The 26,807-nt window shown below is 40.6% G+C and overlaps 1 protein-coding gene across 4 annotated transcripts in view; it reads right to left on the bottom strand.

The window, feature by feature from the left end:
* EML6 (EMAP like 6) overlaps positions 1 to 26,807 on the bottom strand; it is a 242,075-nt gene that overhangs the window by 94,544 nt on the left and 120,724 nt on the right. For all 4 annotated transcript variants that reach the window (XM_036262726.1, XM_036262729.1, XM_036262728.1 and 1 more), the window contains exons 7-14: positions 21,553 to 21,754; positions 18,684 to 18,821; positions 16,072 to 16,328; positions 13,717 to 13,929; positions 7,675 to 7,842; positions 6,633 to 6,739; positions 2,794 to 2,912; positions 178 to 364 (exon numbers count right to left, since the gene is read on the bottom strand). In XM_036262726.1, the coding sequence (XP_036118619.1) occupies positions 178 to 364; positions 2,794 to 2,912; positions 6,633 to 6,739; positions 7,675 to 7,842; positions 13,717 to 13,929; positions 16,072 to 16,328; positions 18,684 to 18,821; positions 21,553 to 21,754 (1,391 nt within the window). The remainder of the gene's footprint in view (positions 1 to 177; positions 365 to 2,793; positions 2,913 to 6,632; positions 6,740 to 7,674; positions 7,843 to 13,716; positions 13,930 to 16,071; positions 16,329 to 18,683; positions 18,822 to 21,552; positions 21,755 to 26,807) is intronic.

Raw genomic sequence — 26,807 nt, 5'->3', positions numbered from 1 at the left:
AGGTATTGGCTGATTTTCTCACCATCCTGAAATAATCCAGCATTCACTACACCGTCAGCCTCCTGCCTCAGGTTTACTTCTACCAAGTACTTCTTGAATTTCTAATATGTAAAGTAGATTCAAAATTAAATCCTCCCTCTCCGTGGCTAGGCCCCATCTTAGAGGAGAGCTATGTACCTGCCCCGTGGCCACGTAGTCCTTCACTGGATGGATGGTCAGGCTGAGGATGTCATCATCGTGGCCCAGGTACAGCCTCTGGGAGTGCTGCTGCCTGTTGTACACGACAGCAGCCGCAGCGATGTGGTAGACCACTTCTCCAGCTTGCGTGTAGAACAGATTGTTTCTGCAGTCGTAGCCTCTGTAACTGAAGCACAGGGCCAAGAAATGCACAGCGTTTGAATCAACGGTGAGTGAACAGAGCAGGAGTTGTCAGAAGGTAAAGCTAGCCCAGGGATATGCTCAAGTAGAAACCCAGGTGTCTTCATAGTTGCTTAACTTCAGTATTCGAGGAATGAGGACTTCGGAGGGCATGGAACGACTTTCTGAAGGGAAAGTGGGCACTGATCATGTTAATGGAATCTGTTTCTGGATCCTCGGCTATTGGATGTGCTCTCTTAAAACTGGCCAATCTGAGAACACCGTGGCCAGGTGCAGGTTTTCCTTTATCACCTCCCCTTTCACAGTTGCCTTCCTCACACTTAGGAAGTCATTCCTCTGGTCCATCTGGACTCTTCCTATGGTACATTCCCCTGGAAAGCCAAACCTTCTCGGGATGCCAAAACAAAGGGACAGTTCACAATACAAGTGTGGATGTTGAAAGTGAACAACTCCAATGTCTGGATAAGAAGACCTTTTCCAAGTCAAGTGATTTCCAATGTTTTTGCTTTTAACAAAATTAAAGTGAGATTTAATCAGATCATTAGGTGACATATTGTGTGATATATCAAAATCACAGTACGTATTTCTGGCTTATAAGTCAGGAGGAGTTTAAAGGACTGAGTAATGTAGCTATCATGAAAGTGCTCCCATTCTCGCCAACTTATTTACGTGAATAAGCTTTCTCAATGTTTACATAGATTAAAAAATGGAACTGGAATTAATGCGACACTTTGTCACCTTCTAGCAGTTGGGATGTATATAAATCTGTATCTGAACTCACCGAAAAACTCTATCTTATTAAAATAATTTTTTTACAATAAAATCTTTTGTTTAATAACTATCAGAATTTGTACTATATTTAGATTGATTTAGTCATCTGTGCACTACCAATAGTTCTAACAATAATTTAATCTATAAAAATGTTAACATTTAGAGCAACACTGTGCAATAGAAATACCACGTGAGTCACACAGGTGATCTAAAATGTTCTAATGGTCATGGTAAAAAAATAAAAATAGATGAAATGTATTTTGAGAACATTTAACCTAATATGTCTAAACTATTATCATGTCTACATGTAATCAATGTAAAACATTTTAAAGAGATTTATTACTTTTTTATGCTAAACCTTGGAGATCTGGTGAGCCGTTTACGGCACATCTCACTTGAGACTAGTCATGTTTCAACACTGCAGCAGAAATGCGAACTACAGCAGAGGTACGACAGGGCAATCAAGAAAAGATGTACAAACATAAAAGTGTCACACTAGGGTGAAATTCTGTGGGAGAAGTAGAATAAAAATATGAGGTCAAGAAGAAATATGAATGATATAAAATATCCTATTATTATAGAAGCACTTGTCCATGTATTTTTTAAAATTGATGATGGTGGGAAACAAGTATCTATAGGATTTAGGTTCCATTTAAATTTTTTAATCCTCACGCCAGCATATTTTTCTATTTATCTTCAGACAGAGTGGGAGGGAGGGAAAGAGAGGGGGGAGAGAGAGAGAAACATCAATGTGAGAGATACACATTGATTGGTTGCCTCCTGCACAACCCCGACCAGGGCTGGGGATGAAGCACAACCAAGGTACGTGCCCTTGACTGGAATGGAACCCCCGACTCCTTGGTCTGTGGGCTGACACTCTAACTGCTGAGCCAAACAGGCCAGGGCCCATTGATTCCATTTAAATGAGTGGAGTATTGCCTTGACGGGTTTGGCTCAGTGCTTAGAGTGTCAGTCTGTGGACCAAAAGTTTTCGGGTTCAATTCACAGTCAAGGACATATACCTGGGCTGTAGGTTCAATCCCTGACCCTAGTCAGGGTCATGTGGGAGGCAGCCAATCAATGTCTTTCTCTCACATCAATGTTTCTCTCTCCCCCTCCCTCCCTTCCACTCTATCTAAAAATCAATGGAAAAAATATTCTCGGGTGAGGATTAAAAAAATAAATGAGTGGAGTATTTATAAAACACTAGATATTATATTTTTCACAAACAATACACTTTTGATGAAAAATTTGAGATTTTAACTTAAAGTTTGGAAGGTTATATATAATTCTCACAACTGAAAACGATTTGGGCCACATGTTTTTTGAAGAAAACACTGTTCTAGTTGGAGCCACGCTAACAGAGCAGGAGCTATGGGAACAAAGAAGACAGAGATGGTGGAGGGAATCACGTGAAGTAACCAGGAGCTGAGTGACACATGCATCATGCAAGTACATAAAGTGTAAACTATCTAGACACACACTGTGTGGCCACGGAACACCCAGTGAGAAGACTGGCAGGATAATGGTTACAGTCTCAGTCACAGGCAAGTGCAGCTGCAGGGAAGAGCCAGCCTGGGGTGGGCAGGCACAGACTCGAGGGACACCTCCGCCTGGTGAGGGGGCTGGTGACAGGCCACCCACCCGTGTATGAACTGGAGTTTCAAGCTGTCCTCAGGAGCCTTTTCTCGTTTGAGGAAGGGCACTGCATGGTTTTTCTCTTTACTTTGTTGCTTTAGCTGAGGTAGATCTTCTTTGTAAACCTTAAAGCATAACAGATACATTTAGTTGAGACTTTTCTTCAGGTTTCAAAAACAGTATCTTGACACTGTCAGGAAACCATTCCTTGTAAGAAATCATGTTTTTGAGAACATGAGGCTAAAAATGGTCACAAGAGACAAAGAAGGTCATTATATAATGATAAAGGGGTCAATTCTACAAGATATAACAATTGTAAATATTTATGCACCCAACATCAGAGCATCTAAATATATAAAGCACATTATAAGAGAACTAAAAGAAGAAATAAGCATCAATACAGTAATAGTTGGGGCTGTAACACCCCACTCTAAACAACGGGTAGATCAGCCACAGAATCAATAGTGAAACAGAAGATGTGAACACCAGAAATCAGTCTAACAGACACATAGAGAACCTCCCATACAATAGCAGCAGAGTACACATTCTTCTCAAGTGCATATGAAAACATTTTCCAGGATACATCATATGTTGGGGAACAAAACCAGTCTCAACAAATTCAAGTAGAAATTATACCAAGTATCTTTTCCGACATTATGATATAAAATGATTACTCAATAACAGGAGGAAAGCTGGAAAATGGACAAATATGTGGAAATTAAGCAACACATTTGAACAACCAATGAATCAGAAAATAAATCAAAAGGGAAATAAAAAATATATCTTGAGACAAATAAAAATTGAAACAAGACTCCAAAACTTGTGGAATGTTGCAAAATCAGTCCTAAGAGAAAAGAAAGTCTACAGATATAAATGCATATACATTAGCCCTGGCCGGTTTGGCTCAGCAGTTAGAGCGTCGACCTGTGGTCCTGAGAGACCGGGTTCGGTTCCCACTAAGGGCGCGAACCTTGGTTGCAGTTTGTCCCCGGCCCTGGTCGGTCGTGCGGGTGGCAGCCACTCGATGTGTCCCTTTCACATCGATGTTTCTCTCTCTCTCTCTGTGTTCCTCTCTCTCCCTCCCACTCTACCTGAAAAAAAAATGGGAAAATGTCCTTGGGTGAGGATTAAATAAATACATAAATAAACAAATGCATATACATTAAAACAAGGAAAAGATCTCAAACAAACAACCTAACATTATACCTCAAGAAACTAGAAAAAGAAAAAACTAAGCCCAATGTTAGTAAAAGGAAGGAAATAATACAGATTAGAGCAGAAATTAATAAAAGAGAGACTAGGAAAACACTAGAAAAGATTAACAAAACTAAAAGTTGGTTCTTTGAAAAAAGAAACAAAATTGAGAACATAAGACCTGAGATCAGATTTTACTCTCTTCCAATGAACAAAACAAACATATCTTTTACATTATTGGGGTTTTAAATAGTTCTTTTGTTTTTAATTTGCTATTATGTTTCTTAAGTAATTTATATCCAGAAAATATGGTATTAATTTTCTAATAAATAATAAATGAAAGTACTAAAGATATCAATAAAATATAAATAAAATTATAATTTCTTCTAAAGCAAAAATATCTCTTGATGATTCTGTCGTTTACAAAATGTGGACCTCAAGCGTCATGGCGATCACTCTTCGGAACTATTTTCTTTTCATGGCCTCGTGCATCTTGACAGATCAGACTCTGCGCTACCGAGCAAAGCTCCTGGTCCAACCTAGGACCTGACGAGAGAACATTTCCTACAATTTAATTTAAAGGTACCTAAAAATGCATTTTTGTCTACCAGGTATTTAAGCCCTAGTACCGAGAGATAATAATTTAATACTGTGAAAATGAAATACAATCTATTCACAATTTCTTTCTTCATGAAGTTTTCATTTGATAAAACCACATTAATAAAAAAACTTATGAAATATGATAAAAAAAGTCCCTGTTCAGAATGTGACCAAAAACCTTTTTTAAAAGAGTTAGAAGATATCTCACTGCTGTTCTATTACAGGTTCAATGAACTAAGCTTTTAAAATCTAAAGGAAGTAGCTCACCAACAACTTTAGAACAATGAATTCTAGTCTTGGAATTTCTACTGCTTATCTGAACAGTCTCAGGACCTCTATGGACCTCAAAGCCCCTCCTGTTGAACAGAAATAAAAATCCCTGCTAAGAAATAATTTAGGAATATTGTGAATGTAAATGAAATATTGGAGAAAGCTCTGGAAAATAAGATGTCAGGGAGAGTACATAAATCCTAGGCACAGATTTCAATATAATTATGACTTTCATTCTTTACTAACATCATTTTATTAAATTAAAACTTCCCAACTAAAAAAATTATTTTTTTTCCTCTTAGATTTTACATTCATTTTGCTTGAATTCCATTTTCTCTTAATATCAAGGCGTAATATTGTTTAGTGTGTGTAGTATTTCCACATTAATAATTTCCTTTCAAAGCATTATCTTCAGTAGTTTTATTAAACAATGCATTGTACCAATACAGAGTCAATCTGACTTAGCCATAAAGTTCAACCAAACCATCAGTTGAATGGCATTTTTACTGATTAAATTTTTAAACACTGAATCAATGAGTAATGATTATAGGCTGAAAAAATACATCATCCGAAAATCAGTAAATTCAATGTTCATAGAGGCAAAGCCAAGTGGTACATAGAACGTGTGCTTTGGAGAGAAACCCAGATCTGCATTCTTACTTACCCTGGTAATACAGGCGATGTAGATGCAGGCAGATTACTTAGCCTCTCAGGGTTAGCATAGGATCAATTTGGTGTATGAAAAGCACAGGATATGGCCCCACAAAGACACCCAATACGTGGCAGTTGTCATAGGCCTACCTGGTAGGTCTTCATGGGCAATAGTGACAGTGCTGTGTCTGAAACCTGAAATCTAATTCACTCAATGTTCATGAACAGAATCTGCTTCACATACCTTTGTTAAATGACAAGAAGAAAAGAACCCCTATAATCATCGCTATATCAAGGTGATATGTGTCCAGTTCCCCTGAAGGACTGCTCTGTTTAATACTCACTGTTTAATACTAAATAAATTGCCTACTTTCAAAAAATAAAAACCCAAATTTGGATGTAATTGCCCAATGTTTATACTAGAGATGATTCTGACCAGAGAGATAAAGTGCATTGTATTTGGGCTTTCACTCTAATTATATGGATAATGGTTTCCATAAGTTAAGACCGAAATCAGGATAACAGCTCACTTGTAAACCACCATGGCTCCAAGACTACCTATTGTGCAAAAAAAATAAAAATAAAAATACATGCTTTAATGAACTGCTGAGAATAAGAAATCTGGTAGCTTACTTGCACAATACCTTTTTTCTTCAAAAATATTTTAAAGTTTTTGGTGCTGGGGAGGCAGAAAGCCCCAAATGTCATTCAGTTTTGAAACTTTGCCACTCCCTTCCACTTAAAAATATTTTTTAAGAATATGATTAGGGTTCTGGCTGGTTTGGCTCAGCAGTTAGAGCATTGGCCCACGGACCAAAGAGTTGCAGGTTCGATTCCAGTCAAGGGCACATTCCTTGGTTGAGGTTCAGTCCCTGGCCCTGGTCGGGATCATGCGGGAGGCAGCCAGTCGATGGGTCTCTCTCACATCGTCTTTTCTCTCTCCACCCCCCTTCCCTCCCTCCCACTCTATCTGAAGATAAATGGAAGAATGTCCTTGAGTGAGGATTAAAAATATATGTATATATATTCTCTTCTGCCTAAGTACCAGCCATTTTTAGTCGATGTCCAAATCCAGTGAGATTCTGGGTTATGTTCTAAGACATTTGTTACGAAGCTCCTTGCTTACTGACCTGGCGATCATAATTGATTTGAGTTTCTTGCTCAATATCAGAGTCCAACTCCGGCACATCCGATAAGTCTGAATCAGATTCTTCACTGTAGGAATCAGTGCCACCTTCTGTAAAATACAACCAAGAACTGAGCGAAAATTCTTAAAGAGCTAAGAGTTTTATTTAAAATATTTTCTTTCTTCTATCCTATCAAAGTAAATAAAAATAACTATACCAGTTTTAAGGTAAATTCTTAAAACATCTTTTTTTTTCTTTTATTTTTTGGCTAAATTCAGCACACCCCTCGCCCCTTTCAGGAGCATTAACAGACTAGGACGACGCCCCCTTCCATTTCCACACACCTATTAGATAATAGATCTTTGAGTTTTAAATCTTCCTTGAAAGGGACAAAAGGGTGGGGTGAGGGGTCAGGTTTTACCAAGAAGAGGGCTGGTACCACCACTTGTTTCAGTAAAGATCCTCTTTAGCCTATTAACATGCCCACCAAGTGTCAGTAGTTGCCATGGTCAAGGTCAGTGCAGAATCCCTCCCAATAAAAATCTTTCCTTCGTCACACAGTTTTTCATTTCATTACCTGATCATTCCTGCTGACATCACAATAAATAAAAAGACTACACATCTATTGAACTGGAATACATTGGCCCGGATTGCGGACCTTTCTGTGAAAGCTCTTCTGGAGGCAACTTCTGTTCCGAAGGCTACCCTGTCCCCCTCAGCCCGGCCCAGCAGACCAGTGCCCATCGCAGTCGTCCCGAGGAGGCTGAAGCGCACACATGCACGCTATCTTCAGAGGTTATTCTGCAGTAAACCTTAGAACTTCAACTTGCATTTAGTATCAGCAAAATCCTTTGAAAGAAATTAACCAACTGACCCATATTTGTCTCTCAAGTTTTTTTCTGTTCTTTTTTTAACTTTAAAAATTCTTAAAGGAAAAGCATTTTTCAAAATTGCTTTAACTCTTTACCTCCAGAAGAGATGTGAGAACATTCTTTGAAACTTTTATTGAAAAACAGACAGAGGTTGAGAGAATTACTGGCTTTACCCTGGGGTGCAGTTTCCAACAGGCCGTTGCTGACACCTTCTGGAATAAATCTCCACTGGAAAACGGAGTGGTCGGCCCCTCCTGTGCTTAATACCCATTGAAAGTCGTGAGACCAGCGGACGTTTGTCACATGCGCAGAATGGCCCACATATTTCCTAAATTTGGCTCCTGAAGATATTTTTGAAAAGATTAGTTATGCAAAAAATAGAACTTATTGATTAAAAAATTACATTCCTATTCATGTTGAGGAATGAAAATCTTTAAATACACAACAAAATAATATCAGTATTACATATCATAACAAATAAGAAATGCTCCAAAAGGTATCTCAATGATCCCAGTATGGATTAAGCTACTAATGGGTCTTAGGCCCTGTGACTAAAGACACATCCAAACCTGTTCCAAATAATGCCTACCGCTTCTGAAAATAAATGCTAAAGAATGAATATCTTATGCATTCTTCTTTAAATACTAGATAAAATGGGCAGTCCTTGCAATTAGGAAACAGAAAATAATTCTGTGGAATAAGTCAAATTACTGTTTTTTCCCTTGCATTGATTGCTTTACTCAGTAATCATCATCAGGTAGTGAATTCAACAGAAAAACTAGTTGAACTCATACCTGTGGTTGAGCTACTGCAGCAGAGTTCAGTGAACTGTTGGTACACAACAGCATAAGGACACTCATGGAAACAGGCCGGGTCCACCTTATCACCTGGGGATCCAATACTCCAAAGGCTATGGAAGATCTCAGGGGGCCAACAAGCACCCCACCTCTCCTTCAGAAATACTTCTACCTTTTATAGCCCCTCTAAATAAAATCTCTTTGGGGGAAACGGCCATCTGGTCAACTATCACCTTTAAATATTAAATACTCACTTGAGAGGTAATGATGTAGATTTCTATGAAGGTGAAAATGACTGCTACATGTCCCTTTCCTGAGAGCATGTTCTAACCAGGTGAGGTGCTATTATATTAGGGCCTCAAAAAAAGTCTAGAGGGATGCTGCCCTGCAGGGGAAAGGAAGGCCTTGGGTCTCAAAAGCAACCTTGCCTATTTCAGACTTGCCTAAACTAGTTTTGGTAGTTTAATAACGTCAAACAGATTCCAACTAAGGTCAGTTGGAAATGCTGGCTGATGATAATTCAATAATTAGGAAGCAAAGTATATTCTTTCCTTATTGTTATAGATCTTAATGGGTTATCCTTTGCTGCCCTCACCTCTATATCCTCATCAGAGATCATTTAATCTATCTCTTTGCAGTGGTGTAAAACAATGCCCACAAATCAAAAAAAGTTAAACTCATAGAAACAGACAGTAGGTTTGTGGTTACCAGGCGCTTGAGGGTGGGAGAAATGTGGAGATGTCAGTCAAAGGGTACACTTTCAGTTATAAGATAAGTAAATTTTGGAACTCTAATGTACAGCATGGTGACTATAGTTAATAATACTGTATTGTATATTTGAAAGTTGCTAAGAAAGTAGGTCTTAAATGTTCTTGCCACACACACAAAGAAAAGGTAACTAAGTAAGGTGATAGGTGGGTTAACCAACCTTAAAGTAGTAATCATTTCACAATATATTTGTATGTCAAATCATTGTGCACCTTACACAATGTTATTAGTCAATTACACAATGTTATTACATCTCAAAAAATCTAGAAAAAAAGAACAAATATGTTCACAAATTCTTATATAAAAATCAAAATGAATAGAATAAGGCAAAAGGGAAGATGTGTGACACCCAAGAGGAGGTTATGAAAGGCACTGCAGATTCCTCCTTGCTCTTTCTTGGATCCCTAGATACCAGGGATTAAGGACATTCAAGCACCACACAGAGAGGCTCACATGGCAAGGAACTGAGGCCTCCAGCCAACAGCCATGTGAGTGAGCCAACTTGGAAGTAGACCCCATGGCCTCAGTCTAGCCTTCGGATGACTGCAACCCCATGAGAGGCCTTGAGCTAGAATCATCTAGCTAAGCTGCTCCTGAATCACTGATGCCCCAGAAACTGTGAGTTAATAATGTTGTTGATTTAAGTTGCTGGATTGGGCGGGGAGAGAAACTTGTTACGTAGCAACTGATAACTAATATACACTTGGTAGGCTAGACCTAAAACCTGCAAAGGCACTGGTGTCATTCATATTTAGGCCTCTCTCTGATCTTTTTCCTGTTTGTTCATTCTGTTTCTTTTCTTCTCTTTCTTTCTTTCTCTCTTCCTCTCTCTTTCTTTTTCTCTTTCTCTCTTTCTCCCCTTCTCTATTTCTTTTCTTTCTTTCCTCTCTCTCTCTGTCCCCCTCTCCCCTCTCCAGGCACACGGGCCTCCTTGCCATTTCTTACACATGCCAGGCACTCTTCTGCTCTTCTGTCTCTAAGCCTCTGCACGTGCTGCGCCCTGAGTGGGATGTTCTTTCCCTGAATACGTGAACGGCTGGTTCTCTCAGCTCCTCAGGTTCATAGTCAGATGAAACTGTATCATGACCTTTGTCTGACTGCCCTATTTAAAGTAGCAACACTGTGTGGCCCCACCTGAGCACTCGACTCCCATTGCTTACTTTATTTTTCTTCATATTTCTTCTCACCATCAGACATGGTCATACTTTCTTACTTATTCACTACGTCCCCTCAGGAGAACAAAAACTCATTGGGGGCATGGATTTATGCTGATTTTATTCACTGATGCAGCCCCAGCCTCTAAAATAGCACTTAACGCCCTAGCTGGTTTGGCTCAGCGGTTAGAGTGTCGGCCTGTGGTCCAGAGAGACCGGGGTTCTGTTCCTGCTAAGGGCGCGTACCCGGCCCTGGATGGGTCATGCAGGTGGTGACCACTCAATGGGTCATTTTCACATCGATGTTTCTCTCTCTCTCTCTTCCTCTCTCTCCCTCCCACTCTATCTGAACAAAAAATGGAAAAATGTCCTTGGGTGAGGATAAAAAAAATTTTTTTAAATAAAATAGCACTTAACAAATATTTACTGAACAAATAAAAACCACACTCATCTCTTCCAAGGCTTTTCTTGGGACACTGAGTGAAAAGCCTCTTCTTTTCCTCTGAACCACCAGGAAGGCTCAGGCCTCAGCCCTCATTTCCTCTCTGTTGACTTTTCTCCCCTGGTTTTAAATCCTGTCGACATGCTCACAACTGCCAAACATTCATCCCCAGCCCTGGGCACCCCTGAGCACTGACAGCTGATGAGCCCTATCTACCCAGGGGTCTCATACCTGCCTCAAACTTACCATGGACAGAAGAGACTTATGAGTTCCCCTCCCTCGCCTACTCTTGTACCCCCAAGACATACACAGAGACCTTTCCCTTTCTCATTTTCCCATCTGGAGAAAAGGTGCCACCATCCACCCCCTGCTCAAGCCCAAAACTTAGGAACTCAATTCCTCTCTTTTCCACATCCCCACATCCAATCCATCAACAAGACCTTCAGCCACCTTGAAACCGTTTCCTAATCTCTGCCACTTCTCTCTGCGTCTGTTCCTAAGACCCTGTCCCAGCTACCTCACTGCTCAGACCACGCCTCCATTCGAAGCCTTCAGTACATTTCAACGGCACTTTGACTAAGACCCAAATTTCTACCAGAGGCCAGAAGGCCCTTCACGACATGTCCCCACGGCCCTCTCCAGCCGCACAGTGTGCAGCTTTCCCCTCATCCGTCATGCTCTGGCCACACCGACCTGCCTGTCCCTGCACTGCGCCCAGAAAGCGCTCTGGCCACACCGACCTGCCTGTCCCTGCACTGCGCCCAGAAAGCGCTCTGGCCACACCGACCTGCCTGTCCCTGCACTGCACCCAGAAAGCGCTCTGGCCACACCGACCTGCCTGTCCCTGCACTGCACCCAGAAAGCGCTCTGGCCACACTGACCTGCCAGTCACTGCACTGCGCCCAGAAAGCGGCCCTGTCTGCTCAGCCTGCACACTCTCAGTCATCCGTCTCTGCTCGTATTTAGCCGTTTCCAGGTTCAAAAGTAAGGGGAACGTTGTCACTGGCACCTGGGTGATAGGGAGACAAGTTCCACCAACTGTTATTATTTCCAGCAACAAGTCTTGTATAAACTTGTCTGCCAGTAGTGTTGGCATATTAAGGCTACAAAAGCCTGAATGTCCCTGAGTCAAACTGCAAGATTTATAACCATGGGTTGTGAAAAGTAGAACGAGTCAATTTGCTATGAGGACATGGAAACTTTCGCAGATTGCTGAGGTGGATTCTATTTCTCTCACCACACTGTCCCTGGCCGTCCAGCTCTCCTCGCTCGTTTAGACACCCCTGTGAGCCATCACCCTCAGGGTGTTTGACAAATAAAGTGTCTCATTTTGACAGACAGCGTTACTCACAACCTCCTCTCATTCCAACAGCCTAACCCAAGGTCCACCTTTTCAGTGCTTATTCCAGATCCAAGTTCACCCTACACAGTTCGGAGATACCAACTCTCACTGAGTCGTGACCTGATAGTTGTGACCGGACATATTGCTTCTGACCCCACTGATGTTTCTTCTGGATCCCCAGATGCCTTCTGGCTGCCTAACTTTCCTTCTGTAAGTACATAACTCAATCGAACAAGACAGGCCCTATTACTCAGAAGACCCATTAGGGAGAGAGAGCAGTTGAATCTGTCACGTTGAGGTAATCGTGTGCAAATATTTTTAAATGGATGTCCACTTTGTCAAGTGTAAGGGATGGTGGTTTTGCTTCGTATGTTATGTTCAATTTTGTCCTGTAATTGCCATTGCTTCAAAACGGCCAGTTAGCTCAAAATGACTTTCTGATTACATTTCCAATCCCTTTTCCTTGCTTAATCTAAAAATCGCTCAAGTGAAAGAGTTTTCAGGCAGCAGCAAGTCCCTACTGATTACTTCCCTGAGATCGGACTTTCAAGGTGCAGACAGGGCATCTCAGGAAAGCCCGTGCACGGGCTTTGCCTGAAACTGCACAGGAAGAAGAGGATGCAGTCACCACACAGTTCATTCAGCCACATTCCACAAAGCCCGAAAGTGCCACAAAAATTGATGTAACAAGACTTTTAGTAACACTAAAAAGAAACAAAACAACAAAAGGTGAAGGCAGAGACGGTTGTTTTGAATCAAGCCTCTCTCTCAAAAATGTCACCACTTAAAATCCGGTTTGCAAAATCAGTGCTCTGACAGGGGTCCACAAACTGTATCACCTGAAAGAGCAATCACTCTCAGATCTTAGTTTAAATATGTCTAAAAGGTTTGCTTTGCTTTGCCATGTATAATCATAATCAGCTGTGAAGCATAACAAATTAATTGCAATATTTTAATGTAATACAGAATTCAATTATTAGTATTTACATAAATATAAATAAAACAGGACTGAGATAAACCACAGAACTTATATGCATGTATGCATAGCCAATGGACATGGACAACAAAGCCGGGGACGGGGCGGGTGTGGGGTGGGGAGGGGGGTGCCAATGGGGTAAAAAAGGAGAAACATCTGTAACAAAAAAATAAATAAATAAATTTTAAAAATAAAATAAAAAATAAAACGTGAAAGGTGAGGCTTATGAATCACAAAATGGAGAGTAAAAACCCTGTTAACAAATTCAGTTATATCTGCAAAACCCCGTATTTTAGAATGTCAAAAGTATCCATCAACCGCACATTCTATTTAAAAGTGTTCAAGAGTAATTTGAATGCAAAGATAAAATTCATACTCTGCAGGAATAGACACCAAAAATAGAAGCCTTAGCCCTGGCCAGTCTGGCTCAGTGGTTGGAGCGTCAGCCCATGGACCAAAGAGCGGCGGATTTGATTCCGGTCAAGGGCACGTACCTCAGTTGTGGTTTGCCTCCAACCCTGATCAGGGTCGTGCGGGAGGTGACCAGTCAATGCGTCTCTCTCACATATCTCTCCCCCCCATCCCTCCCCCCCCCCCCTCTATCTGAAGATAAATGGAAAAATATTCTTGGGTAAGGATTAAAAAAAAAATAACAATAAGAAAAAGAACAGAAGCCTTAGTTATACTGCACATGCACGCCAGGATAAGTCTAAAGGAAACATCTCTCTGGCCTTACCTTTCTTGAGACAAGGAAATTTAAACAATTTAACCAGTCCAAAATCATCCCCAGACACCAGCACTGAGCTGCTGTAATTCGCATCCACTGAGTTGATGTCAGTGATATCCGTGTATTTTGGCCAAATTCCACTCACTTCAGGGCCTTTCACACATGTCCAGGAGGCCCAAGGGATCCCTTTAATTTCTTCTTTACTTGTTAAAGGCTTTCCAGCTGCACACAATCAATAAACATTAATATAATGTTACATTTAAATAAAAAGCATATTCTAGTTTGCTGTATTTCTTTCCTTATAAAGCTCTAAAATTTTTACAAAAACTTCTATAAAACATCTCTTCACCTAACTGATGATTTTTTTCTCAGCAAGGTTTAAAGGAAGCACAGACCCAAAGCTCGGACACAAGGAAAAGAAAAGCATCACTGTACTAAAGGGAATAACTCAAACACGAAGAGTCACTTGACCTTAATGAACTAGACACATATAATATTATGCTTCGTATTGCTGATGAAATGACTTATTAAATTATACATTATCATATTTTGTCAGATGTGCTTAAATTTTATTTTTAACTTATGCTTTTCATAATTTAAGGAACTGCAGAAGTGATTTTTTTTTAATTCAGGCTCAATAAATTAGTGAAACAAATTAATCAATTTTATTATTTAAATTTAAAAATTCACCAAATTTTCATAAAACAAATGTAATTGGTTGGGGAAAATAGTACTGATGTTAGGGTTGTTCTTTAACGTATGGCATGATACCCAGTCTCCTCCAGCAGCTGGTGACGGACGCCCCCAGGGGACACACGAAGGAGGAACCATACAAAAAAACAAATGTTTGGGAAAGTGTTTAGCTATACACAATTTTTAAATTCAAAATCAAGACAGTTAGGTGTATTACCTCATACTTTCCTCCTCAAAACAAACAAATTTTCAAATGAGGAATCTGTGAAAATGATGCTCTTGTATATTACGAGTGCATGATCAGATTGGCACCTGGATGTCCTAGACTCGGCCACAGCGTTACGTAAAACCCACTATAAAGAACATAGAGCCTGAGAGTTTCTCCTTGGATCAAAGTCTTTTTGATCCATCCAGTGTTCCTGCTTTGGAGAATACAGCTCAAGGAAGTGACTCAGAGAAGCAAATCCCACCTGTACAAAGCTATTTGGAGCTGCACTGTCTGTACCAGCAAAGAAAGTAGAAATAAGCCCAAATGTTCAATAATAAGAGGATGAGAAAGCAAATTACAATATCATCACTGAGCAAGATGTTATTTTGTTATTGTAAATGGCAAACATGTGTTCCATATTTTTTCACATATGGGAAATAGATATGGAATAATACCAAGGAAAGAAAGTAGACACAAAGAAATATGCACCTAGTAATGGAGCATTAACAAATCTGACATGCCAGAGACTTTAAAAAGTTGAAGTTATATAATAATGTTACAAATTATTTTATGTTAAGATTAATTTTTCAATTAAATTAAAAAAATTTAAGATAAAATATTATTTGAGGTCAAGATTCATGTTAAACATTAAATTTTCCTCTTACATTAAAAATCATAAAGATTTATCTTTTATTTATGACATTTTAGTATCACAAACTAAGTGTTACTAAATGAGTGTTAAGTAAGTCAGATGAATCTTTTATAAAACTTACAGTGGGGGTTACAAATAAAAATTGTATTTTTAAGCTCGGCTGGTGTGGCTCACTGGTTGAGGATCAACTCATGCACCAAGAGGTCCCAGTTTGATTCCCAGTCAGGGCACATACCCAGGTTCTAGGCCTGATCCCCAGTGGGGGACATGCAGGAGGCAGCCAATAGATGTTCTCTCTCATCAATGTTTCTCTCTCTCTTTCCCTCTCCCTTCCTCTCTAAAATCAATAAAGAAAAAAATTTTTAATTGTATTTTAAAAATTCTAATTAGAATGTTTCACCAAATAATCAAACAATATGGGCTTCCACTTATAAAGAACACAGCTTCAAGGCTAAAGCAATCACAGTAAATAAAAAATGTGATGCTCAAATCTTTAGTATTTTTACTAGAATTCTTTTTCTTATCTTTAAGCATTCTTTGTGTATATCTTTGTTCATTATAATAACAATTGCAAGTATTTATGCCCAGTCGATGCCTTGTCTTTTCACAGTATTTGAGGTCTCTCTTATGGTGTGGTAAATTTTTATTTTAATGTGTTCCAATTTATTAATCTCTTTTTTGACAGCCTGTGATTTAGGGGTCTTGTTTCTGAAAACATTCCTTGCCCTGAGGTCGTAACAACATTCTAATATTTTCTTCATATGGTTTGAAGTTTTGCTTTTCACAAACATCCAAAGCCTGCACGACTTACACGGCATTTTGTAGAACAGGCGTTCTCCTGCACCATCGTTGGTTTGCAAGTATTTACTATCCAAAGACCAGTCAATGTGCGTAATGAAACTAAGGGACTTGTTGCATTCACCAATTTTCTTGTACCGCTGGGCCACCGCATAGACGTCAACTGGGCCGTCGTTGGATCCCACTGCGAGGTAAGAGCCGTCTGGAGAAAATTTCATTTCATGAATGACTTCTTTTCGATCTTTGATATGAACCACTTCTGTCATATCTCTGTAAGAATAAAAAGCAAAGTGATAAGCAGCAAATCTAGAAATAGGAACTCCAAGTCATGTATTAAAGAATGTGTCAGAGAAAAAATTGTTTTGAAAGGGAGAAAATATCTACAGGAATTAAAGAATTAACTTCTGAGGAAAGATATAAAATATTTAAAGTTTATAGCCCATTTAGGAAAAATTTATAATATTTAAAATAATATTTGGAGCTTCCAAAGTAAAAATTTAAAAAATTTAATAAAATGCATATTTGCTTTCATTTCAATTATATATTATTCTTTTCTAAAATTGTTGTTAAAAAATTGGGGTTTGTAAAATTGTTTTAAAATGTCATGGAAAATAGCTCTAACAAGGTTAACATAAAAATAAAACGTCCTTTTTATATTTTTAAGGACAAGAAAACTGATGAATGCTTATTGCTGCAAGATCAAGTCCAAAAGGACAGTCAACAATGTGTGGGGTGGGGGTTTCTGGGGGAGAAAAAGGAGAAACATCAAGAAGAAGAAGAAGAAGAAGATCAAGTCCAAAAAGCAGAAGAGGAAAATTGCTTTTTTTAAATGCTAAGTTGTTATGGAATTATTAACTCTCACTATGAAAAGTCAGTAATGCACACATTGAATCACCAGAATATCCTATATCCTTTCTGATCAGATTCTGGTAAGAATTTCTGCTCTTATTTAAAAAACCCACTGAGGGTTTTTCTACTACTGTAAGACTGAATTATGATTGGCAGGTCCCGAGTCAGTAATGATATCTTTATCAACTCCAAAATAAATAAAATACATAAATAATGCCAAATATTTGCTCCACATAATTCCTCACACCTGCTAGCATTTAATAATAGCACTACTGTTTACTACAATGTTATAAAATCAACGTGGCCCTGGCCGGTTTGGCTCAGCGGCTAGAGCGTCAGCCTGCGGACCAGAGAGGCCTGGGTTCGGTTCCGCTAAGGGCGTGTACCTCGGTTGCAGTTTGTCCCCGGGACCATGTGGGTGGCAGCCACTCGATGTGTCTCTCTCATGTCGATGTTTCTCTCTCTCCCTCCTGCTCTATCTCAAGATAAAAATTCAGGAATGTCCTCGGGTGAGGATAAAAACAAAACAAAACAAAAAATTAAAAAAAAAATAGATGTTGGTGGGTTTTTTTGGCTTGAAAAAGAAAATCTGGTCTTTAACCACCTTTCACACATCACTAAGCAGAGGAAGAAACGTTGCCCACCAAAATTTGGCCATACGTTATGTATGGCTGGTAGTGAGAACGAAGTGTAATAACACAGCGCCAGGAGCGTTTTCAAAGCCATGCAGAATCTGTGCCGTGCAGACATGCCATGGGTCTAACCTCCGCCCGCATTTCCTTTCTGCAGTCACCAGGGGGTGGGCCAAAAGACCCACCAATGTGTTCATGGGAATTACAAGGGTGGATCATAATGTTTATCCTGTAAAAATTATATAGAATGCTAATAAGTATGAGATATTTTATTTTGTTGTCAGTTGTGGGTGGAAGAAATCTTTTACTCAAGCTCACCTCTACAAGTGTGGTGCAGTTGGAGGCTGCTTTGTTCTGTCTTCTGTTCTTGGCTTATTGCAAGCACCTAATCTCTTGCCTAAAACCCTTGGGACCAGACGAGCTTGGGAACTGACTATTCATTAGATTTTTTTAAAGGTTCAAATGTTATATATTATGTCACATCACCAGTCGGGGCTGGGGCAGTACCCTGTATTAAACACATTAATATTTTTGCAGCAAATCACATGACTGATGATTATTCCTGCTAAGAGATTAATAGACTATCCACAGTCTCGCATCAGTCTACTGGGGCAGCTGCACTGCCAATGCCAAGTAAGTCACCGAAGTTTGTATGTTGAGTGTAGATTTTGTCGTGACAGACAGGGGACTGGGAGTCTGCAGTGTTCGCATTTGAAAGAGTAAGTGCATTTTTCCTAGGGTCCCGGCATCCGTTATGACCAGGAGAATCTCTATGCTAACAAAAGAGCACCTTTTTCTTTTTCAATTACAGTCTACATTCAATATTATTTTGTGTTAGTTCCAGGTGTACAGCATAGTGGTTAGACAATCATACACTTTACAGAGTGTTCTCCCAGATGCTTCCACCTGGCACCACGCAGTTATTACAATAGTATCGACTCTGTTCCCTACGCCGTACTTTACATCCCTGTGACTATCCTGTAACTACCAGTTGGTGCTTCTCAATCCCGTCACCTTTTCACCCAGCCCCCGTCCCCCTACCCTCTGGCCACCATCAGTGTGTTCTCTGTACCTATGAGTCTGTTTCTATTTTGTTCATTTTACATAAGAGCATCGTTAATACCATCTCGAATGTGTTACGTGCCTGACTCGGAGAACAATGAAGGAGCCGTCCTTCATGCCCAGGGCCAGCTGGGCCCCGTCGGGGCTGAAAGCCACACTGCGGACCGCTTCTTCCATGTTGCAGCGGGCGATCAGGGCGTGGTCCGCCAGGCTCCACAGCCTGCGCACAAGAACAAAGTGAGAAACCAAACAAACCAACTCCTCGCCTCGGGTCCAAGCGGGAGGCCTGCTGGCCGCAGTGTGACACAGGGACGGATGCAGTCGCTTCGCACCAGTGCCCTCCCTCACGGCACGCCTGGGAAGCTGGGAGGGCTTTCGTCTACGTTGGGGTCATTGCCCCCACTAGAAATACCCAGCAAGAAATAGAGAGTGAGATGACATTTCCAAAGATTCTGATGTTCACAGAAAAAGGAAATTTTAATCACTACCTTCACACAGAATCTTGCTTTTCTCTTTGGAAGTTAGAAATTGTTCCTTACTTATATCAAAATGCTTATTAATAATTCTTATAGGGTAAGAAGCACTACCAGATGCTATTATTGTTAGGTTTTTTTTAGTACCCTTCTAGTAACCGCTTACTTAAGCACATACAGGCTGAAATCCACATCCCATGTGTTGGCCTCCCAGAAGGAATACACAGCTGAGATGGAGAAGAGCCAGCGATACCCCCGCCCAAGACGTGCCGAAGTCAGCGGACACCGTCATACGCCGTCTCTCCTCAGGAGCGCCCTGGGCGCCCCACTGCTGACACGTCCGCGCGCGGCGGCAGACACCCACAGAGCCCGGCTGAATGCACAGCGCTGCTGGAGAAACGGGGTCCAGTGCAGCGAACTCACGTTTCCACCAGCTCCAGGAACACCTATTCCCGGCATCTCAAACTGAGCAAACATGAACTAAATCTCTGAAGCTACAAATGAGGGTTTACATGTGAGCTGCAATTGTGGTATTTCACTTCTCCCTGTTTGTACTTTTTATTTATTTTATAGTATGGTTTTATTGATATGAGAGAGAGAAAGAGAGAGAGAGAGAGAGAGAGAGAGAGAGAGAGAGAGAGAGAAACATCAACCTGAGAGAAACATCAGTTGGCTGCCTCCTGCGCACCCCTACTGGGATCGAGCCTGCAACCCAGGCATGTGCCCTGACTTGGGATGGAACTGGGACCTCTCAGTCCATGGGACGATGCTCAGTCCACTGAGCCACCCTGGCCAAGCCCTGTTAGTACTTTTAAGACAGTCTTCTCTTCATGCAAACACCTGCTAGGCAGACCGACAACCTAGAGTTCGGCCACAGAGGCAAGAATAAGAAACAAGTTGTCAAGTGTCTCTAACGCATTCTGCCATCAGGAGGGACGGGGCAAACTCCTTGCAACACAGAGTTGCACCATGAATAGTTTACCGATCCCTTGGGCAGCTTGCACTGTTCAGTCTGAAGCTGATGGTATTCTTTCAACACCTTGTCCATTATTCATAGCCCCATGCTGTTTTTAGCCGTGTACTATTTTCAGCAATGTTAGCTCTGCTTCACCATCACCCCTCAGTAAACTGGACTATCCCTATACAGTCACTCGGCCACTCTGTCTCAAGAAACTATAACTTATACCTACCTTTTCTAAATTCCCGCACTTCGTGTACATTTACATTTAAAATTTTAGCCAAATTTATGGTTAAAAGAGTAAGACAAATTCTGGCCATCAGGGCGCCTCAGGGAAGTTTGCAATTCTGAGCCTCAATACAGTTATCAAAATACAAAAGCCAAAGATTTTCTTGAAATCGTTTCCACCTGGATGGGTCCGAATCACCTTTCTCAGGTGTTTGAATAACCTGGTGGCACTGTTTCGGCTGTTGGGGGAGAGGTCACAGTGGTGGAAGGAAAAGGTCAAGAGGAGAAAGTGAATGAAGACAAGTGTGAGGCAAAAACACGTTTATGTCGCCTGTGGAGGCCACTAGAGTTGCCTTCGCTGACTTTTAGATCGATGATTGGTGCTTGGTAAAGACTAAAAATTTGGGGGTTTTTTAGATTATACTTTACTGATGAGTATACGATTATATCTTGATTAGATTCACAGACAAACAGAACAAGGATGGGAAAGCAGGGACCGCCAGTCTGGTTTACAGTGCTCTATTTTAGCTGTTAAAATCCAGAGGCGGTCGTCAACCGGCTGATTCTTCAGCCTCTTCCTCCCACCGCTGCTCGATCTTTTTCTGACCTGTTTGTTGTTAAGCATATTTGAAGCTTAATAAATATAAAAATACTGAACCCAGTGTACTAGTCTTCACCTCACACTTCTAAATGATGTGTTCAGTCCTGTGACAGTAACGAGTATCGGAAGCATGCTCATTTTGCTCATGTTACGCCATGTCATGCTCTCAAAGAGTAACACGTGATCCACCACGAACCGCTGAGGCCCCGTAGGACGGCACACTTCCTCGGGAACCATCACTCCTTTGGCTTGAGGACAGTGTTCAAAACTTCATCTGAGAATTTACGAAGAGACAATGAGTTACTCGTGTGCTGAAGACACCTCTGCAGATCGCGATGGATGACTGGACTGAACTGTGAAACTGCCCTTTCATTCCCAGCAGAGAGAAGTTGTGGGGGGAAATATGCCATTAACACAGATGCGTGTGCTTAGCTCTCAGAACCAGGAGCCAACATCACCAGTAGTATTTCCACTTACAAGAACAATTTCATGACTTAAGATGGAACCAGACGAAGACGACAAAATGCCAAGAAGTTGACTGCTCTTGAGCTGTCTTCACATTCCATGTAGGAATTGTGTGGTTCTGCCTTGTGGTTTAGCCTTCTCCTAAGTCACAAGCAAATTTGGCCCAAATAAATCTGTTAGCCCAAGGAAGTGAGGGAGGTGACAACGGCCACCGCTGGGGCCTCACCTGACAGAGCGGTCGTCGCTGCCTGTCACGGCCAGCGGCTTCTTGGGGTGCAGGGCCAGAGCCCAGAGCTCCCCCTCGCAGTGGCCTTGCAGGATCAGCATGGGCTTGTCCCGTTCTCGCACGATCACTTCAAATATCTCGCTGTCCTGGGTCCCTGCGAGAAGGCGGTCTGCTTTCCAGCACACGCTCCGGATGGAGAGGCCTGACAGAAACAGAGGAGTCACATGAAAGCATCTCTTCACCTCCCTTACGAACGAAACACCTAAATTAAATGCCCTTTCACTAGGATAGCATCTAATGCAGCACATCTTAAAAATTCTGGGGGCGGGGGATAAAAGCCACCACCATTCCGGTCATTCACCACTTCCTGACACCTGCTGGTTGTTCCCCCACCCCTTGTAATCTATTTTGCAAAAGGGTAATCGCTCTTTCCTGTCTGACTTGGAATAATTATCTGTTTTTACAGCCGGATATAGTTTTTAAACTACATCTTAAAATGAATATAGGAGGAGAAATCAGTCCTTATGAAAACCTAATCCTTTTTGAAATTATTTCCCTGTGACTTGCTATGGAAAAGTTATTAATCACTTCAATCTCTAGGATGTTAACACTGCATTAACATTCAGTGTGGCTGATACTACAGAATGGTAAATTATCCTATTAGGCAAGTTTAATACGTATTTGATCAGAACCCAGACTCATTCTGTGGGATAACAGATGCACCGTGTCCCAGAAGTATGCAAATGAAACTCTAATTTCAGTCTCAAAATACCACCAAAGAGCAAACAATTGATGGATCTTCCCTAAAAGCACAGCACTGCTTTCAAATCTGAACGTCCACCTGTGTGGCACTACCCTCTCTAGGCAGGTCTTCTTGCCCCGCCTGGGTTGTGACCTCGCAGACTTCTTGCAGTCTGCCTGTTCCTTACTGGGTTCATTATTTACTTACATGATGAATTTTCTCATGTCTGAATTAGAACTATAGAAGCAATACCACTTTCATAACCACTCTGAATCAGGTAAGGCTGTGGTAAGCGTTGAGGTCTGAGTTGCCTCACCCGTGAGCTTTGGGTCTTTGGCATAGGAAATACAGAAGTCAGAGTGCCTGGCTTTACCCCTGCTCTGCACCTGGTCACACACGGGAGAGTCCTTTCTCTCTGCGACCAGGGTTCCCCCATAAAATGTAGACTATAATTATGGGGACCATGTAATTTATCATCTAAAGTAAAAGGAGGTTCTAAAAATAATTAAATTTACATAATTTCTTGAAATGTTTTTAAACCAAAAAAGCAGTTTCATAATGTTGAAAGATTGATGCGGTAACTAGTGCTATTAAAAATATTTTAATATAGCTCAGCTGGTGTGGCTCAGTGGATTGAGTGTCCTCCCATGGACTGAGAGGTGCCGGTTTGATTGCAGGTCAGGGCACATGCCCGGGTTGTGGGCTCGATCCTCAGTGGGGGTGTGCAGGAGGCAGCCAATCGATGTTTCTTTCTCACGTTGATGTTTCTATCTCTCTCTCCATTCCTCTCTAAGAAATCAATTAAAAAAACATATTTTAAAAATATTTTAATACAAAATTCTAATAACATTTTATTACAAAATAAAAATGTCTAAGACAGAGGGATGAGTATTCAAAACGCAGAGGATTTTTAGGACCATAAAACTATTCTATAGGGATAATTCTAGATGCATATTATTATACATGGGTCATAATGCATAGACTATACAACACCAGCCCAGCCGGTGTGGCTCAGTGGATTGAGCATCATCCCATAGACCAAGAGGTCCCCATTCGATTCCTGGTCAGGGCACATGCCTGGGTTGCAGGCTCGATCCCCAGTGGGGAGAGTACAGGAGGCAGCTGATGGATGTTTCTCTCTCACATCAATGTTTCTATTTCTCTCTCTCTAAAAAAAAAATCAGTAAGAAGTATACAGTATTTTTTTTTTAAAGAAGAATATACAACACCAGGAGTGAACCCTAATGTGAACTAAATTGACTTTGGGTGGCAATGATGTGTCTGTCAGTGAAGGTTCACCCACTGTAACAAATGCACCACCCTGGTGGGAGATGTTGAGAGTCAGGGAAACTGTGCATACGGGGTAGGGGATATATGAGAAATCTTTGTACGTTCCACTCAACTTTGCTGTGAACCTAATTGCTCTAAAAAAATTAAGTCTATTAAAAACTCCAGGGCATTGCTGAACCAGATGGGATGCTGAGACAACAGAGGGTTAATTGGAGGTATATGAACCCTCCAACTATAATCCCCATCTTAACTCACTGCAGTCTTGAAAAGATCAAATGAGATCATTCATTTATGAAAAAGTAGTTTTTAAGGCACAGGGATATTTTTACATGAGATAATTCTCTTTATTCCTTGCTCTGAATTCATTGTTATGTGTCTTAAAACAGAAGGAGACAGCACACAGGCAGATTTATTATTCCTGCTGTCAGTAGAAGTAGGAATATCTTGGCAACAGCTAGTTCGGGGTCAATCACTCAAAGTCGTCCACTGCAGACATCACAATGGGCGTTCGGGGCTGGGACGGCCCGCTGTGGGGACAGCAGGCTGATGGGCAGGCGGCTCAGCTGTGGGCATGCTGCCTGTCGCAACAACCCTTTGCCACCGTGCCGTTCTTGTCCTTATCTCTTTCCTAGCCTTATCAGAGGGCTAGTCACTAGTCACTGCTTACATATTCCTGTTTCCTCCCAGAGCGGTGGTGGGTTTGTTGTCTCCCCAGCAGGCCTTGTTTCATCTATAATTTTATTACAGAAAAAATGTAACTCTGTTCTTCAGAGACAGGAAGAGGGATATTAATTATATTTCAACATCAGCGAAAAACATCCTATAATTTTCTTGTTTATTATTGTCCACTGTCTCTCTCTGACGTCTGTGAAGACAAGCTTTCTCAGTTTTAGACACTACTGGATGTCCAGCACCTAGCACAGTGGCTGGCATGTAACAGAGGCTCAACAAGAATTGCTGAATGAATAAAATAAAACATCAAAAAAACAAACATTTTTGAATCCTTGGAGATATCAATAAATAAAAGACAATATCCTCATTCTCCATGAGAACATTCAAAGATGGAGGGATATATTCATTCATTTATCCAAACATTTTTGATTGAGCACCTACTACGTGCCCAAGATGGGAGCTGAAACAGTGAATGAGCCAGACTCATGCCCTAATGGGATTTACATTCTAAGGAGAAGCCAGACATTTCTAAGCAGATATCCACACACCAAAACCAACTAAAATGATATATATGAAATTCCAGTTCAAGATGGTGACATAGGAGAATCCTGAACTCACTTCCTCCCATGGACACACCTAACTTACAGCTACATATGGCAAATGGTAACAGACCTAAAGGGACAAACAGACATCATACAATATAGGAACTTTAATACCTCACTTATATCAATGGATAGATCATCCACACAGAAAATCAGTAAGAAAACATTGGCCTTAAAGAAGACATTACACCAGATGGACTTAATAGACATTAGAGAACATTCCATTCAAAAGTAACAGACTAGCCCGGCTGGTGTGACTCAGTGATTGAGCATTGACCCACGCACCAAGAGGTCCCAGTTCGATTCCCAGTCAGGGTACATGCCCAGGTTGTGGGCCTGATCCCTAGTGGGGGGCATGCAGGAGGCTGCCAATCAATGTTCTCTCTCATCGATGTTTCTATCTCTCTCCCTTTCCCTTCCTCTCTCTCTAAAATCAATAAAGAAAAAAAAAAAAGCAATAGAATACACATTCTTCGCAAGCTCACATGAAACATTCTCCAGGATAGATCCTACGTTATGCCACAAAACAAGTCTTAATACATTTAAGAAGATTGAAATATCAAGCATTTTTTGGTGTGAACCTAGAAAACAAGTACAAGAAGAAAACGGGAAAACTCACATGTATGTGGAGATAAATAACATTCTACTAAATACAACAATGGGTCGAAAAATTACAAAAAGATCTTGAGATAAATGAAAGTGGAAATACAACATACCAAAACTTATGTAATGCAGCAAAAGAAGCTCTAAGCGGAAGTTCATAGCAATAAAAACCTACATTAAAAGTAAGAATGATCTCAAAAAAACAACCTAAATTTATAACTCAAAGAACTAAAAAGAGAACAAACTAAGTCCAAAGTTAGTAGAAGAAATAAAATAACAAAGATCAAAGTCGAAATAAATGAAAAGAGACAACAGAAAAAGTTAATGAAACTAAGACCTGTTTTTTTTTAAGATAAGCAAAACAGACAAACCTTAAGCTAGACTCACACAGAAAAAAGAGGACTCAAATAACATCAGAAAGGAGAAAGATATTACAACTGATCCCACAGAAGTACAAAGGACTATAAAGACTGCTATGATGGTTATATGCCCATAAACTGGACAACATAGAAGAAATAGATATAAGACTTTCAAGCCTTAATCATGAAGAAACCAAAAATAAGAACAGACCAATAACAAGTAAGGACATTTAATCAGTAATCAAAAACTTCCCAAAAGCCCTGGCTCAGCAGTTAGCATGACAGTCTGCAGACCAAAGGGTTGCAGGTTCGATTCTTGGTCAAGGTTCTATCCCCAGCTCCAGTCAGGGTGGTGCAGGGAGGCAACCAATAGATGTGTCTTTCTCACATGGATGTCTCTCTCTCTCTCTCTCTCTCCCCCGCCCCTCCCTCCCACCATTCCACTCTATCTAAAAACAAAAATCAAGGGGAAAATATCCTCTGGTGAGGATTAACAACAACAAAATAAACCTTCCAACAAAGAAAATCCCATACCAGATGACTTCATGGGTCAATTATACCAAACATTTAAAGAAGAATTAATTATTTAACCAATCAACTAATCCTTCTGAACCTCCTCTAAAAAATACCAGAGGAGGAAACACTTCTAAATTTATTTTAGGAGGCTAGAATTATCCTAATACCAAAACCACACAAAGACACTACAAGAAAAGAAAATAACAGGCCAATATCCCTGATGCACATAAATGCAAAAATCCTCAACTAAGTATTAGCAAACCAAAATCAACAATACACTAAGAGGATTTTATACCATGATCAAGTGGCATTAATTTCAGAGATACAAGGATGGTTGAACATTTGTAAATTAATCAATGTTATACATACACCACATTAATTAAATGAAGGATAAAAATCATATGATCATCTCAATAAATGCAGAAAAATATTTGTCTAAATTAACAACCATTCATGATATTAAAAACTCTC

The sequence above is a fragment of the Molossus molossus genome, unplaced genomic scaffold (genome assembly GCF_014108415.1).
Source record: "Molossus molossus isolate mMolMol1 unplaced genomic scaffold, mMolMol1.p scaffold_m16_p_15, whole genome shotgun sequence".
Classification (NCBI taxonomy): Eukaryota; Metazoa; Chordata; class Mammalia; order Chiroptera; family Molossidae; genus Molossus; species Molossus molossus.
The sequence above is the reverse complement of the archived record's forward strand: the minus strand, read 5'-3'. Positions and strand labels throughout refer to the sequence as shown.